Source organism: Indicator indicator, chromosome 26 (assembly GCF_027791375.1).
Source record: "Indicator indicator isolate 239-I01 chromosome 26, UM_Iind_1.1, whole genome shotgun sequence".
Classification (NCBI taxonomy): Eukaryota; Metazoa; Chordata; class Aves; order Piciformes; family Indicatoridae; genus Indicator; species Indicator indicator.
In genome coordinates this window covers 3,001,458-3,018,840 of record NC_072035.1, presented here as the reverse complement: position 1 = coordinate 3,018,840, position 17,383 = coordinate 3,001,458, and the positions used below count along the sequence as shown (strand labels likewise).

Genomic DNA, 17,383 nt, shown 5'->3' with positions numbered 1-17,383 from the left:
CAAGACCTGACTGGACAAAGGCACAAATAACTTGGTCTAAATTCAGTGCTGAGCCTGCTTTGAGCCACAAGCTGGCCCAGGTGACCTCCCAGGCTTCAACCTAGTTGCTCTGTATGACTCTTGTTAAATGATTACAAAGCCAGCCTCCCCCCAAAAAAATCTGCCTATAAAAAAACCAGCACTTTTTCCTTTTTCAGAGACAATGTTTTTGCAAAACATCTTAATCCAGTGACAGCTGACTAGGGGACTGAGAGGAGAGGAAGAAGGAGAGAGCCCATTTGCCCATGGAACCTGGGAAAGGAGCACCTTAATTGGTGGTTCTCAGGTTAATGGACTTTTTCATGGCTATTTTTTCCTCTCTCCCTGTTGTCCCCCCCTCCCCCCACCAGGTATGGCTCTTTTAAAAGACAAATATCTCTTTATCTCTAATACGTTCTTTCTTTGATGCCAGCACAGTAAACCATGGAGTCCTCACAATACTTCCTTAATCATTCTTTGAGGCTCTGCTTGTAACAGCTAATGATAGGGAAGAAAAAGCGCAATAAAAATGAAATAGCTGTGTGATTCTGAACTAATTACAAATTAAGGTCCTGGAGATCAGGCAAGGAGGCCTTCCTCATAATGCAGCCAGGGCAGGGAGGTACGTGCAGTAAGGTGCCTAGCTTGAACACTATTTATTATAATTAATTGAGAGCTTTAATCATGGAGTTAATCTGAAAATTAAAATAAGCTGAAATGTCAGATAACCAGTGCATTCCAAATTGCAGAAGCCACTGATGCTCATTAGTCAGACTGATGCTGCATTTCTGTTTTGCAGAAAGGCAAATAAAGAGAACCCCAAAATTAAGACTTCTGTTTTCTCAGCATTAATTTCTAGTGTGTTTAACCACACAGCTGCTGCAGTCCTATTACCTGACTCATTACTTTGTAAACCACTTTCAGATACCTTGAATGTGAAAGCTGCTATATAAAGGCATATTTATTCCTATAGCCCTGAGTGCTCTGCACATCCTTAAAAGCTCCCCTCCTTCTCCAACGTGACAGGGGAATGATACAGCTTAATGTGCCATGTACTTCTGAGTGTGAATTGAAGAAAAATGACCTTGAACAGAGGCAGCAGCTTTGCTTTGTAATGCAGACTCTTACCTGTCAACTGGAGGTGGGGGGAATCTTACCTCTGCATGGTTTAGAAAGCCATGTCAATCCAACTATTCATTGCTCTGAGCCCACTGAGAGCTTGATTGCTGACCCAGCCGTTTTCAGGTGATCAGTGTGAATGTTAATCAGTATGCGGTAGAAAGGAGAGCATTTTTATTTCAGCCACTCAGACCATTAGTTTCAGCTCTGAATTTTCGGTGTCTTGGCCACAGGGAAGGCTGGATGGCTGTAACAGTGTGAAGTGTTGCTTGTCTGTGTAGGAATAGACCATGGTTCAGGCTTACCTGGAAGGAGGATGTGTAAAGTGCAATCCTTCCACCTCGTGTCCAGTTCAGTCACACTTTGCACACCTTGCAGTCTCCTCACTTTACTGAATATATTGCTGCTTTTGTAGAGCAACTTCTTATTTCCTTTAACCAGTAGCCTCAGTAGTGTGTAGTAGCTGACATACTGTGACAGTCTGCTTGCACAGGCCAAGTCTAGATAGGCCAGACAGAACTAGTGTGGGAAGGGGGACATGGACTGCTGAGGTGAGCTGGGCAGTTACACAGCACTTCGGTAGCAGACCTGAGAACAGAGATGAGGTTTCCTGGTTCCTAAAGCACCTGGTTCCTTACTTGCTGGCTCATGCTAACAAGCCAGGTGGGAAGCCCACTCCATTTGGAAATGTCAGTTCTTCTTGTTCCTCTCATATAAAGCCAAGAAGAATTTTTCATCTAATGAGTTTTGGTTTGAGCCTTCTAAAACTGCAACCAGCAAATCTGTAATCATGAGTGAGCATATAATGGCATCTTGTCCTGCTGAGAGCTTAGAAGTGATGAGTAGAAAAAGTGTCTCCAAAGACTCACTTGAAATGTGAGAGGACAAGAAGATCTTGACAAAGGGCCTGGCCTAACCAGAGTGTCCCCTATGACCTTTAAAACACTTGGGAAATCTGAAGGCTGTATTCCTTGCAGATGCAGGTTTCCTGTTCCCCTTCTGGGAATACTTTGCACATCAAGTCATAAAGTGTGATCACTGCAGAGCACAAAAGGTGACCTGGAGACATGTAAGAGGAGAGAGATGAGCCATGCCAAGGGTGAGTGAGGTGGTAGCTGCATTGCAGTGTGTTTGGGATTTTTTAAGGAATGAGAAAGTGAGGATGTGAGGAGTGTGAGACCTAATCCCATTTATTCAATTACATGAGTGCTGCTTCCAAGAAAGCACTTTCCTTCAGGAAGGTGCTGCTGTTTGAAACTGAAGCCTTGGTAAAGGTATGCATGACTTGGATTTGGGCACTTCTGTCAGGTTTTGCTTAATAGTTAAATCCTAACAAGCAGATCCCTTCCAAATCCTACATGCTGAAAACAATGCTGAGATTGAATTCATTGAAATTAAATTGCATTGGCAGTTTTCTGTGGCTGGATCCCAGCTTCCCTGAAACACTAGAAATTAGATGCCACTCCTCTCACTGCAGTCTGTAGGCCTGTATCTAAATCCAGCTACAGACTCAGATGGCCCTTGAGAAGCCATCAGGGCATTCATAGCACTGCATGCATATAGGTAGTAGCACGATGGAAATTTTGATACTCTCGAGGAAGAATCTCCCCTTATTTACACTGACATTGACCTTTTCAGAGTTTTCTATAGGCATGAACAACCTCCACAGTAAATGTCAGCTTCTGATTAGAATCTTTTCCATGGGTAGTTTTAAGCTCAATTTTTAATTGCATAATATTACCAGAAGAAAGCTGCACTGAAATTGAAAATTGTCTTAAACAAAGCAGCTGTTGTGTTAGCAGTCTTTGAACCATTTTAATGGTGATGAAGTTGTTTCAAGGAAGCTGTCAGAGCTGCTTGAGGTAGTGTCTGCTTGGGCTTGTTGTAAAATTTCTCATATGACTTTCTGGTGGTTTGTGAATGCAGCCATTCCTGTAGGATCATAGAATCAGAATCACAGAATGGCTTAGGTTGGAAGGGACCTCAGAGATCATCTACTCCAACCTGCCATGGGCAGGGACACCTCTCAACTAGACTCAGCTGCTCAAGGCCTCATCCAGCCTGACCTTGAACACCCCTGGGGAGGAAGCATCTGCAACCTCCCTGGACAACCTGTTCCAGAGTCTCACTACCCTCATACTGAAGATCTTTTTCCTAAAATCCAGTCTAAACCTACTCTCTCTCAGCTTCAAACCATTCCCCCTTGTTGTGTCACTAAACACTCTTATGGAAAGTCCCTCTCCAGCATCCCTGTAAAGATGGGGCCAGGCTGCAGTTGGATGCTGTGTAGCGTTCCCCTGTTACCTCTTGAAAAATTTCTCTGTGCTTCCTCTATTTCATCTGTGTATCATGTTCATTGCTGCACTCGGGGGCCTCAATTTTTTTTTTCTTTCCCCTTTTTTTTGTGGTTTTTTTTTTCTTTTTTTTAAACTTGCAAATAGATTTATTTGTGGCTATAAGATGCTTGTGTGGTGGTTGGTCAGCTAAGTTCAGAGAACTACTGCTCTCCGAATCATGTTGTTTTGTCTCATATTTTTGATCCAAATTTAAATTTTATAGGAAAGATGTCTGTTTGCAAGAAAGCTGTAATTCTGTGGACAAAGTTGATTTGGTGTCAGGCTCTGCTTGTGCTTATCAGATAGTGCATCAAGCAGCAGACTTGTTCACATGTAATAGAAACTTCCCTGGTTTTCTAAAAGCTGCAGAGAATGGCTGGCAGAAAGGAGGAGGATACCCCCACACTCCGTGCCTTCAGTGTGCTGTGTCCTAGTGCATCCCAGTTCAAATGATGGAGGAGCAGCAACATACTCTCTTGCCTTATCTGTAGTCCCTGCCTGAATACAGTGCTTTGAGGGTGAAAAAATGTCTGTTCTTGAAGGCATTAAGATTTCTAGCTTATGCTGAAATCCATGAGAATTAAGTACTCAAATATTACACTTTGAAAACCTGGGCTGCAAGGTTCATTTTTTTGTTACAGAAGTTGAAGGAAATCTTTTATTCGTGCTGCTTCCACTGACATTTATTTGACATTGAAAACATCAAATTCTTTTTTTGGATGCTTGGGAGATACTTGAACTGCTTGACAGCAGCATGGTGACTGTAATTGAGACAGATTAGAGGCACTGGGCTGCCTTTGGGTGCGTGTGGCAGCTTTCATGAAATGGAGAGAGGAGTTGAAACACGCTTTTGACTTTGGAAGCTGTAGCAGGAATTAATTAGCCATTTCAGGACACAAACAGGATTGGAGGAAGTGTTGGGGTTGGAGTATAATAAATTATTTAATAACATGAGGGAATCTTTCCATATGGCACTTGCTTATAAAATGCTTATAAAGGCAGGATTGCAGGACTCTGCTTGTAATGAACCAAACAGGCTGCCGTGATCAGGCTTGGTGACTGGGTATCACTCACCTTTCATTTCTTTAAGCTGAGACTGGCCCTGCTAGCTGCTTCTCAGCTTGGATTGTGATAACATTTACCCCAAAAGAGGTTAGTTGTTTATATCCAAATATTTTCTTCCTACTGGGAAGTATTTTGATGTGTTTGATGTTTTCATGAGGGTAGATCCGCTAGAGAATAGAGAGATTTATTCTTCCTTCTTATTCAAGGGATTCAGGCTGTGGAGTTGTGCTGCCCTTCACTGCCTTAAGCTGACTGGCCTCTAACAAGGAGCTGAAGTGATCTGAATAACCGAATACCTGTGTAATGGCTTATGACCACTTATGAGACTTTATATAGAAATCATGATGAGAAGCAGGAGTATGGGGAGGCTCAGTGAAGCATGAGTAACCCAGAAAGAAGGTTTGAAATTGGCTTCCAATTGGCTTCAGTGTGTGTGAGCTCTGAAAGATTAGGGGTTTTTCTTGAAGTTGTTTCTCCCTTAGCACTGAAGGTAAAACTCAAGACAGGATGCAGAGAACCTGACAGGTGCCAGCCCGAGCAGAAACCCTGCATGTTGATTCTGGTCCATTGCAGCTCCGAGCAGTGCCCACTGCTAATACATCCAAACTCTTGTCAGAAGCATGCAGGCTTTCAAAGCAGAGCAGAAGGTCCCTCAGCAGCAGGCCAGTGTTTTGAAGGGCAGTCAGTGGAAACCCTCACAGTCCCTCACCTGACAAAGCAGTCTATTCCTGTGAATTCCCAAGCGCTGGAGGACTGGGGTTTGCCTCACTGCTGGTGATTCAGTGCCATCGCTGTGGTGTGTGAAGGCAGAGAAGGGCTGATTCCACAGGGTGCTCTGGGTCCCCCCACAGCCTGCCTCACCACAGGCCTGGTGGAGAGGAATAGCATTCATGGAGGTCTGGAGGAGTGTGGCTGCTGCATGCAGGCAGAGCAGTGGCTGCTTGCTGCAGTCACTCTCCCTGACACCAGCCAGGCTGCCAGGACTGCTGGCTGCTGCTTCTCTTAGCTGCCAGCTCTGCAGTACCACCTCAGGGGTGGGAAGGCCAAGAGTTCTCCAATCTGACAGCTGTTTTCCAGCTGACATTTCGCACGATGTAGCACTGTGGCTTCTCTTGCACTCCACAATCTTTTATGAGCTCTGATTTACTAGCCTGCTATGTCCAATATCTAGCAGGGGAGGGCTCTTAGTGGGACCATACCAAATCTCATGATCCAGTACATTTCATATGGCCTTCTCTTGGAGACAGGAAAGAAGATCCTTACGAGGTCTGCAGAGGTGAGAAAGGTTTTGGTGCTTTTCCCACCTTTCTTGCATACCTCGATACTTAATGTCTGAGGATGTGTGGATGTTTTAGCTAAGTTTTGCCATGTAGCTTTTTTAATTTTGCCTTGTAACTGTCTTCTGTAGTGTTTCCTCCCTTCTCAGTGCTTTCCTACTTGCTGGGGTTTTCTGACAGTAAGTTTATGAAGGTTTTCAACATCTAAACAGTTCTGAATAATGTCAGAATCTTTTTAATAAAATAAATTTACTGAAGTGGCATCTGGAGCTAAGGATCAATGCATGATTCCTTTTGCAGTAAGCTTTCTCTGCAGACAGGTTTCTACTACTGAGCTGGGAGGAAGCTAAAAGCTCATTAGCTTCGTGGAGTCAAAGCAGCTGATTGGCATCTGGAACTGCAAAGCTGAGTTTTACAGGGGCTTGAGGCCAAAAAAGAGTGATTTGGAACACATGATCCTTAGCTAAACACACACAAAAGACCAGAGGAAAGAAAATGGTTGGTCCAGGCAGCCATGAGTTGAAGGAAGGAGTCCCTTAACAGTGCTGTTGCTTTTCAGTGATGACTCTTGCTTTGAGATGTTTTTTTTCTGTTAGGAACCTCTTGGACTTGTTGATAAGATATTAACAGCAACAGGCTGCATTTTATTACTGGACATAGCTGATAGGTTTTGCTAATGGGCTTCCTTCAGGGGATCCATCAGTATCTCTCTCCCTTTAATAAACACATTTTACACACTGAGCTCAAACCTTTTGACAGTTGGGCATCCGCACTAGGAACAGCAGTGAGCAGGGTCTGTCTCAGATCTGAGGTCTGTTCAGCTGCAGCACGTGGCAGGTATGAACGGAAAAGCAGTGGCATGCTTTACTGAGCTGGGGGAGGAGGGGGTGTAAGGAAAATGATTTTTACCTGGGTTTGGGTTTTTTAGTTTAACAAAAAGTCCCTGAAAACACACACATCCTAGCATGCATACATGAATGTACAGTTGTAAAAACGCTTTTGTTTATATAATGTGAAAAGTAATAATTTTCCTCAAGTTCCCAGTCCTCATTAGTTTTGCCAGACATCTCTCTGTTTCTTTTGTGCCTTTGGGAAAGCTTAGCTAAATGGAAAAGGCTTGTAGTGTGCTCCAGAAAGCAATGAATTCAAGCCCTACCAAGGCAGAAAGTAAGCAAGTTCTAGGCTAGAGTTCCTCCACTGAAAAGCTTTTCCCTCTAAGAGGAGAGGTCCATTTCCACACCTGCTTGTATCAACTGAGGCTTTCTGTAGTGCACCTCCTTACTGGCACATTTCCAGAGTTGTACATAGCAGAGCCAAAAATCATTCCCTATGGATTTGGGTTATTGCAGCATGCCTGCATGTTCTTGACGTGTGCTTGTAAGTCTGAGGACATTAAGTTGACACCTCCCTGAGCTTCCACATTTTCTACTGGTGTAACTGGCCCAAATGCCTGAAGCCAGACAAGGCAGCCAGACTGGGCAGTGCATAGATTGTGCACTCCTTACAATTGCTGTCAGTGGCTGAAAAGGAGAAGTGAAAAAATAGAGCTGTTTGGTGCCAGGCACAAGGAGACACACCCCTCAGGGTATGTGAGCAGTCACCAAGCACTGCCATCTGGGTCCTCTCAGAGAGGAGGAAGAAAACAAGTCAGTCGTGTGTATTCCTGGGCCCTCTCAGAGATGGGAACAAATTTGTCAGAAGCACCCCTAGTCAATAGTAGCAGCAGCAGCACTGATCTCTAAAAGAGTGAGTATGGACATTTGACCTTGTCCACTGTTGCGCTAATATTCCTGTTATGTAGCAGACAGCATCTGGAAATTCAGGTTTTCCCTCCCAGGGAAACATAACATGATCGATGACACGCTTGATATTGATCCTGTAGGCACAGGCCAAGCTGCTGCCTGTTTAAGAAATCTCCAGTGCAATGCACATCATCACTGTGCTCAGTGGCCTTTTGCTATCAGCCTAACCTGAACACTTCAGGAACAAGCGTCCCTGGAGGCAGCAGGCAAGACTGCCCACATCTAGGAATGTCTGCGTTGCTGCTCTCCTGGCATATTGATCCATAGTCAGAGAGATCACCAGCCTGATAAACTTCATCTGTTTTTGTCCTAAAATACTGTATTGGTTGAGAGTGAGGGACAACCTTTACTCTCTAAGAGTACTGCAGACACAGAATTTTTCTCTAGGCAAGAAAGTGTTCACCCCTAGCTTAGAGTCAGGTGTGCCTGAGCCAGCAGGAGTGCAGTACCCTTGCACAGCTAGCAATGTCACACTGGGAAACCCTGCAGAGCTGGCAGACCTTTGGTGCAAATGAGTTTGCTATTCCCTTGTGTATGTGAGCCAGGAGTTTGAACCAAGTCCCATTTTGAGATTTTGCAGTAGTGATGCAGGGCTTGGAGTGCATTCCGGGAGCTGGTAGGGTGGCAAGGGGAACGTGCACTTGAGCATACCATGTCTGTTGTGTAGCTTTACAAAGCAGACAGGCCAGTGTGTGTTCTGTGTGTGAGAGAGGGAGTGAATGTTATTTAAGGTTTGATTTTTAGATACTAATTGCATTTCAAAACAGACTTGCTTTTGGAATAACATAGAATCATAGAATGTCATTGTCCTGTTCCCTTTATCACTGTGAAGTAAATAAAAATAACTATGGATCAGAGAAACTGGCAGGAGAACAAACGTTAACATTTAATGTGCTGTACTTAAAGCCTCCAAGGTCAGATGTAAGTCTTCTGGGACCAGGGTAAAGGCAGCTAGTTACATGAACCATCCATTCTAATCTTCCAGCCAGAGGGCTAAATGTTAACTCTGGGTGGGAAGAATGGTTGCCTGTTACAAGGGTGTTTCTCAAAAACTAAAAAAACCCACGCTGCAAATGTGACCTACAAGTGCTTGGATGTTCTGCTGCTCACCCTCATGCCTCCTCACCCTTTCGGTGGAGACCTTTGGCAGCTCTACTTCTCAGCATCAGCCTGGCTGCCAGGCATTTCCTGCCCTTCAGTAACAGGCCCACGGGGACAGCACATACCCCTTTTGAACTGGGAACTTGAGTAGTGCTCTAGTTATCTGCTGCAACTTTCAGATCCTTATTAAGTATTGGTCCTCCAGAGCTTTCGCTGCTGATTAGTGAACTGAGGAGAGAAGGTTGTTAACGGAACATCTCCAGTTGCCAAGAGACTTAGCTGCATACGTTTGACAAAGCTTTGTTATTGGGCAGCCTGTCAAACGCTGCTGGGAGGAATGCTGCTCGCAGGTCCTCTGGAAAGGGAAAGCTGTATTAGCTTTAAAATGTCTGCTCACAGAAAACAGAAGTGCTGGAACTCACACAAGGTCAGAATGGGTTGTGTTTAATCGAGCCACCTCTTTGTTCAGTTGCATATTCTTTGGATATGAAGTGGAATATGACCAACCTCTTACAAAGCACTCTCTGTAAGAGAAGTTGCTTTGATGACAGCTTGTGGAGCTTGGGAAATGTAAAGAGTAATAGAAATAGCAAAAGACGGTTTGCTTTCCCAGGCACCCTTATTTTTCCTGCACTGCCTTGCCCTCCCATTTCCTTTCCTTGCTGCCTTTCTGTCTTCCCTGCAGTCAGCCGAGTTCCTTGTGTTGTTTTTTTGCATACCTCCATGCCTGGTAGTGCTGGAGACATTCCTGTTCCATCCTTTGGGGTGGGGGGTTGCCTGCTCCCCTTTTTAACTAGCATGCCATTGCTTCTTTCATTGTGGAGTTCGTGGTAAGCTGGAAAGAGTTTATGTAATTTTAGAATTTGTGTGGGACTTAGTAGATTAGTTGGAAAGGTCACACACCATGGTGTTCATTTTCTAAATAGGAAAACTCCTCTTAAACGTTCCCTCAAGCCTGATTGGAGTCTCGTGTGTCCCATATTATTCTGCTGGTTCTTTTCAATACTATTCAAAGGCTGTTCTGTCTGTCTTCAGAGCCTCCTGCTCAGTGGTGAAGGCTGCATTCATGATTGGATCTCTGCAGTAAGCATAATACCTGTGCTGACTTGTACTATACCTTGAAGTGAAAGCTACAGAGACTATTGAGAACTTTTCCACCTATTATTTCTCCTTCATTCATTGCAGGAGTTGGCAGCCTCTGCTGTATACACTCAGTATTCTACATGTATCTGCATTGAGCTGTATTCTCCATCGATTATGCCAAGCATTTGGCTCTGTTGGAGCTGGCTACGGTTTCTCTACTGTTAAGCCTTTCAATTAGAAGAACCTTGCAAGTTTATGTTGGCATTCAAGCTGCTTTGTGCACTGGGTGCTGGAAAACAGCATGCAGATGGAATGGAGCTGATGGGTCTTTTTTCCAAGAATGTGATTACTGTTTTTCTAAAGTAACCAGCTGCCTCCCCCTGGCCTCCTAGGGGGTCTGTTACAAAACCATACTGCAGGGTGAGGCACCCCTGGAAAGGGAGTTGAGCTGCTGGACTGAATTGCTGCTTGCATGTTCTGAAAACGGTTTTGCAGCAAATAATTCTGACCTTTGCTTTACAACTGTTCAGCTTGCAAACAATTAACTACAGGGGCTGTAATGAAGTTACCCAGCCTGTTGTCAGCAGAGGGCAGGAGTCCAGAATCTGTGGAGCTTCTCTGTCTTGCAGAAGCAAATTGCTCATTCCTTTTACTGACACGAATATTTACCTTTTTTGTTTAATGTCTCTTTCTTTTCTTTTGTTTTCTTTTCTTTCTTTTTTTCCCCCCTCAATGTCTGTCTTTTTGCTCATGCCTTCCCAGTTGCTTAGGGATCTGCTTTCTTACCCTACAAATCTGCTAGTCCGTGACCTTGCGGAGAAGTGGCGGTTTGGGCTCCTCTCGCTCCATCTGCCGGTAGCTGTCATATCTTGCGCTTGAAATTGACCAGTACAGGGCGAGCAGATCAGCCCTTGAACTTCCATTCCCGGTTGGCACACCCTCGGTGTGGCCCTGGAACCCATCTCTTGGTTTAGTGTCATCCCAGAAGAAGTCCAGGTGGTGCTGTGACTTCTCTGTATTGGGAACTAAAGCGCAGCAAGTGGGAAATTGCTTCCAAAGAGGCCTGAATCCAAAAACTGATGTAAAGATGCCTCTGGACCTGCAAGAATGAGTAGCTATCAGAGTTCATTTTGGTGATCATTATTTTTATCTAGGGCTGAGGTTTGGGGTTTTTTTTCATTTTTCCTCAAATTTTGCCAGACTCCTTTAAGCTTATTAGGAAATGTGTCTTTCTGTTCAAACAGCAACCCAGAGTTTTTGTTTGGATAGAAAATGAAGCAGCACAGTTCTACTACAGCAGTAGGAGAGCTCTCTGACCAGTATTCACGTGTGTAGTTTCCCATGCCTGTGGGGAGAGAATAGATCCTAAATGGAATGGGTGAAGTGGAATAGATTTGGCAGCCTTGCTGCAAAGACAGTTGTCAGAATCTGAGATGAAGCTGACGTATCAGAGATAGACACCTGGTGCAGTAATCTGTGTTATTGCCAGAATGCAGCTAAGTATAGGTACAGCATTTGCATTGCCAAGAGAGCAAAGAGGTTTGTGGAGAAGATAATACAGAAATTGCTGCATCATTCTCAGCACAGGGACTGAGGGTTGAGTGGATGGAGAGGGTTAATCAGCCCTAGTTAATTCCTCAGGTGTTTTCCATTCAGGATTGAAATTGCTGTCTGTGCTGTCACTGTTCTGTGGGCAAATAAAGGATAATCCACTTGGCATCTCCTGCCATTGTGAACAAATCCATTTGCCAATTTTGAGCAACTGCTGCAAAGAAGCTCACCCTCCTCTTTTTTTTTGCATAAAGATAAGACTACAGCCTGTTGGTGAGGATGAGTCTAATGTGGAAGATCTTCCTTTATCTGCACATTGGTGCCAGATGCTGGCAGGAATGTTTAGATGTTGTAAAATGTCTGACTCTCACAATGACATCAGCGTCCAAGGCATTTTCTGTTGCTCTAAAAGGCAAAAGCTAATATAGTGAACTTGTTTGCTTGGCTTTCTGCAATGAAGAAAGCAATAAATGACTTATCCCTATGCTTTTCCAGGAGGAAACAGTGTAGATTGCAACTCAGCACAAATCTCTAACTGATGGAAAAGTCTCATTTATTCCAGGATAAATTGTCTTTTTAAGGACAGTGCTGAAACTGGGCTATAATTAAACCAGCTTTTTAAAAGAAAAAAACAGTGAATGTTTTTCTTGTTTGATGTGCTACCTATCACTAATGACCCTCTTCTCTCATTTCCATTTTAAAAAATGGCTATAAGCAATTAGCCATTTATTGCACAAAAGTAGCATTACCTGGAAAAAAATAATTAAGATGATCTTGAAATTAAGGAAATCAGTTTTGAAGAGAAGCAGGTGCTTAATGGAGGTGAGACCAGCTGTGCTTCCCAGCAACGTGCTTGAAGTGCTGCATGGAAAAACGTGCAAGGCCTCCACGCAACACTGGAAGGAAATTTTTAATAATTCAGACAAATTGCATGCTATAAATAGCAGAGCTGGATTCGTTAGGACAGGAGGCAGATGGAGAAAATATAAAACTTGTTTGTTTCTTTTTAAGGGACTGTAATGCTTATGAAAAGTGTCAGCTTGCTGTCAATGAGGGAAAAACCCTCCGGTGCAGCAGGAACTTTCTTGCTATTAGGTTCTCATCTCTGCTAATGAGCAGCCATCCATGAGGGACATTCATAATACTTTGGTTTAGCTACTCCTGCCTGCCTTTTGCTAGCATAAGCAGGCTGACACAGAAGTGCTGCAGTGCTGGAAGGATGCGGCAGTTGAGGAGAGTGGGGAAGATGTGAAAGAGGACAGAGTTTCATGTATGGTGCATGGCATTTGCTAACTCGGTTTGAAACTACTAGGGCAGAGGCAAAAATGTAGTTGGGAAGTGGGAATGTGTGGAGCAAGGTGGGAATCATCCACCAGACTGATTAAGGGGTTATGCCCCAAAGCAGGAGTGTGCTAGTAATTGGTAGAGGAGATGCTGTGCATTATTGAAGAGAGAAGGTGAAGAAATTTTTGAGCTGCTGTTAGATTAGTAAGTAGGAAGAAGGGGAGAGGCTTTCATGCATGAAGAGAAGTAATGACAGAAAGCGGGTGGAAGGTGCGTGACTGGAATGCAGCTCTGTCCACAGGAGGTAAGCAGAGGTGAGAGGGTTGTTACATCTTAGTGTTCATACGTGGGGATGCAGAGAAGGAAGAGTGTCTAGCCCAAAAGGAACGTGCAGACTGGCAGAAAGGGCGCTTTGTAGACTGCACTTCAGGAACAGGAGAGGGTGAACCTGTCGGACTGTTCCCAAGTATGCCAACATTGTAGCTAGACACTTGAAAACAAAGCCTATTCAACCACAGACCAGGCTGAGCTCAAGTGCAGAAGTGATAAATGTTCTGTATTAGTATTATCTGCTAATGACCCCACCTTCATCTCTTTTGCTGTTCTGATTTCCATTTCAGCAAGGCTTCCTTAACAGATAACACAGTGTCCAAACTCAGCAGGGTAGCCTAAGAGATTTTTCAAGTATCAATGTTCAGGACAGGAATGCTGCAGACTTAGCAGGCAGCAGGGGTCTTTCTTCAGGAGTTCTTAGATTGCCAATTCACCTTGTGAAGTGGCAGAGGAAAAAGGTGATATGAAGGTCATGCTGGAGTGACATAATCACAAACTTACTTGAGGAATGGAGGAAAGCTATACAACTGTTCATGCTTCATGTATTAAGTAACTACAGTTTTTTTCAGCATTCAATATAGAGGGCAATGATCCCAACTCAAGGAGAGGACATTGGAGAAGAGAAAAGTAAGTGGTATGGATAGCCAGGATGCCTTTGGGGATTGCCATCTGTTGCAGCTTGCACATACTGGTAGGGTGTCATATAGCAAGCAAGTGGTGGCATTAAAACTAGTCACAGACTTGTGCAGCAGGTTAACTGCCCGGTGGGTTGGGAAGAATGCAACCGTGATGGGGTGCATGTGAGAAACTGAGCAAGGAAAGCATGAGCCAGCACATGGCAGGTCAGGGATTCTTGTGCATAGATCAGCTTTTTAGAATGGAGCAAAGAAAGCCTTGGCTGATGCAGTGTTTTCTTGCTTTCAATGGGATAAATAAGCCCTGCATATCCAGGGGAGTAACAAGGCCTGTGTTTATAGGTAGCATTATTCAAGGTATAAAGTATGGAGTTCTGAGACCTTAGCGTAGCTGCACAGCAGTATCTAGTATGAAAAATACAGAGACTTAGACTTGCATTTCAGAAAGCCTTTAGCAACAGAGAATTTTTAAAAGAGAGTTTTGATGGGATATGCACAGGATAGAAGAGCATTGTTCAGTTTGTGTGCTTCCAGATTTGAGCTGAGGTGTCTAAAACACAATAATCTGTGATATGGGCTGGAAAATGTGTATATGAGAGATGGGTAATTTTGAAAAGAAAAGACTGAAGATGGGAAGTGATTTGTTGGTTTCCTCTCTTGTTAGTGGAAAATTTGCTTTGAATTATGCCACTCTTCTAGGACAGAGTCTTGTCATGTGAAAAACATTCTTTTCATATGCATATATGTTTTACAATTATTCTGCTCAAAACAAGCTTCAAGTTTCCTCATTCACACCTTTATGCTTGTTCCCATGCCATGTTTTTTTCCAGAAATCCTTTCCTTAAGTCATGCCTCCTGAACTTTTATGCAGACACCACAGAAGCCACAAATACCTTCCAGCTACGTAACTACAGATGCATCTGTGTTGACCACAGGTTGCTTGTGCCTTCCTGTGCTCACCAAAACACTTTGGGAAATTTAGGTTTGTGTTCCCATAATCCGATCTGCACCATGATCTTGGAGATCATGTTTGTCTGGCAAGTGCTTTAACTGGATGCTTGCATACTCTTCCCTTATCAATGCAGCATGTCATGCCACAGTTTATGAGGAAAGGTGGATCAAAATTGCTTCCAGATACACAGCAACTCGGAATGAAGAAGTTCTTGCCTGGGACCTCTTATTTAATGTGGGTAGACAGAGATAAATCCTAATCCACTGGATGAGGAAGCAAAGGCAGGGATGCTACTGTCAGTTACTCAGCATGACAAAAGGAAATGCATGGCAGAGTTGAAAATAGTTCTCCTTCCTGCAGTGCTTCAGCTGCAAAGCTGATACAATGACCCTGGGGATATTTAGTTACCATATGTGTCTGTCCCAGGCTCTCAGTGTGCTGCTATGCTGGTGTATTTCTTTAGCTAGGATTTGAACTGGAGTCAGCATTTCTCCCAGTCCCTACCAGTTGGAGATTCTAGTCCCTCTGACACTTGTCTCTGGCTGTTGTCACCTAGGTGTGAGAAGTGGGTGGCAGATATGATTGTGTATCTTGCTGGTTTTGGCCCTGCTTTTGTCTGGAATGGTGTTGAGGTAGATTTGAATGAACACAGGAGTGGAGAGTGAATTTGCAAGCTAATCTAGAGGTGCAAACTAAGAAGCCAAAAATTGTTTCCAGCAGCCTTGTTATTGCACTCACATACTCAGCCTGCTAGGCATAGTACAGCATAGCACAGATTTCAGAAAGAATTGTCAACCTGAAGACAAGCAAAGGGACCTTCAGCCCAGGTTGAATGTTCTGTGCATGAGTTCCTGTGGGCACCATTTTCAACAGTCGATAAAATGTCCTGGACACGGCAGAAGCCCTTCTGCTTGTGGTGTAGCCTTCTCTTGGCTATGTGTATGATTAAATAAAGGTATGCTATGTGTTTATTCATGCATTGCCTTCTCTACTTCTTTTGCTCTTATTTTTCTCTTTCCCCACCTGCAGGCTTTGAATTACTGTACCAGCCAGATGTGGTCCGATTGTACCTCTCCATCCTTACTGAAAGCCAGAACTTCAACACTCTGGAAGCTGCAGCAGGGGCTTTGCAGAATCTCAGTGCTGGCAATTGGACAGTGAGTGCAGTCTCTTCTTTAGTCTCTTTTGTTTCTTCTGTGTAAATAAGGAACAAAGCTATGCCCCATTAGAAATATGCTGTTCCTCTGTGCATTTACATCTCCTTGAAAAAGGAAGAAGGTGGGAACTCCAAATAAATTATTTCCATTGTATTTGCCCACTTAAGATATTTTGTATCTTCTGGACATGTGCTGGAAGTGTCACTGAACTTATGACAATTTAATCATGAGCATAACCATTGCTTGTCCACTCAGAAAAGCCTCTTGATAGATAATTGTCCTGAATACTTAATTCATTGGATTGTCAGATTGCTCAGGAAACTGCACTCCAGAGTGTCCTCTGATATTCTCTCTGAAGCATCCCCAGCACTAATGAGGCAGTTCTCTCAAAGGTATGCCTGACCACTTCTAGAGCCACATGGCAAACTGGGGATGGTCATGAGCCTGAGGATCAGCAGGGTGGTGTTTCACAGCTGTCTTGGATACAGTTTATTTAAAAAACAATCATGAAACAGAATAAAGGCATGAAATTGGAGTTGGGGACAGATAACAGATGCTTTGGATACTTTCCTGTTCCCTTCACATGACCTCCTTTTTCCTAACCCAGAGGGATGTATTTCACTCTGAGGTGTGTACAGAACAGATGCTGGCAGATGATGCTCCTTCCTTCTGTTTTTGTCCTCTTTCCCCAGCAGCTTGCTAAGCTTTACCATGAACTTCTACATCCTTTCTGCCTTGGTGCTTGATGAACTTGAATGATGGGTTAAGTTATAGATGCATCAGCACGCCACCTAAGTAGCCTTTGCAGGGAAAAAGAATGTATTACAGCACTGAAAGAAATGCCATGGGCAGGGAGAGGGCAGGGTATGAACTCACAATTCTTTGCCTTGTTTCTTCTCCCTTGTGTGTTCCCATCAGTGGTCCACCTACATTCGTGCAACAGTGCGGAAGGAGAGAGGCTTACCAGTGCTTGTGGAGCTGCTCCAGTCTGACTCTGACAAGGTGGTGAGGGCTGTGTCAATTGCCCTGAGAAACCTTTCCATGGATCGTCGCAATAAAGATCTTATAGGTATCTTCTGAACTCTTTTAAGCAGGCTGGGATGTTGGATGCCCTTGAGACCTCATTTTCTATCATCTGTGGTGAAGATTCCTTTAGTATCATGTTTCCATCCATGCTCTCCAAGATTACTGTGTAGCCACAAGTGGAGAGCTGTCATCTCGGAATGTATTTCCAGCCTAGCCATACAAGCTGTGGTTTGAGGGGAATCTCTGACTGAGAGTAAAAACAGATGGAGATTTTTGCAGGAGAGGGGAGCATGTGTCGGTGTGCACGGGATTGGGTGTGTTAAGAGGTTTCTTGACTCTTCTTTAGCTCTGGCTGGCATGGCGTTTGAGCCACTGCATTAGCCTGGGTGCTGGAGTAGATGGTCTCCAACCCCTATCATTCTATGATTCCTAGTCACACATGGTGATTACAGAGACATTGCTCCTTAGGCCTGCTATTTAGAATAGAACTTTTGCCTGAGGAAGCACAGCGGGCTCAAAGTTGTCTCTTTTTTGCACTTTCTCCTTCCCTTCTCATTATTTTATGTGGTAGGTACTTGCAGAAGCTGGACACCAAACAATTTACTCCTCTTGGAGTTAGTTCTTAAGGTGTGCTTACTGGCTTC

General features: G+C 44.0%; 1 protein-coding gene across 1 annotated transcript in view; it reads left to right on the top strand.

Moving 5' to 3' along the window:
* Window positions 1–17,383, top strand: part of ARVCF (ARVCF delta catenin family member) — a 151,864-nt gene that overhangs the window by 121,864 nt on the left and 12,617 nt on the right. Inside the window, exons 11-12 of the mRNA XM_054392879.1 lie at window positions 15,586–15,713; window positions 16,632–16,782. Coding sequence (XP_054248854.1) covers window positions 15,586–15,713; window positions 16,632–16,782 — 279 coding nt within the window. The remainder of the gene's footprint in view (window positions 1–15,585; window positions 15,714–16,631; window positions 16,783–17,383) is intronic.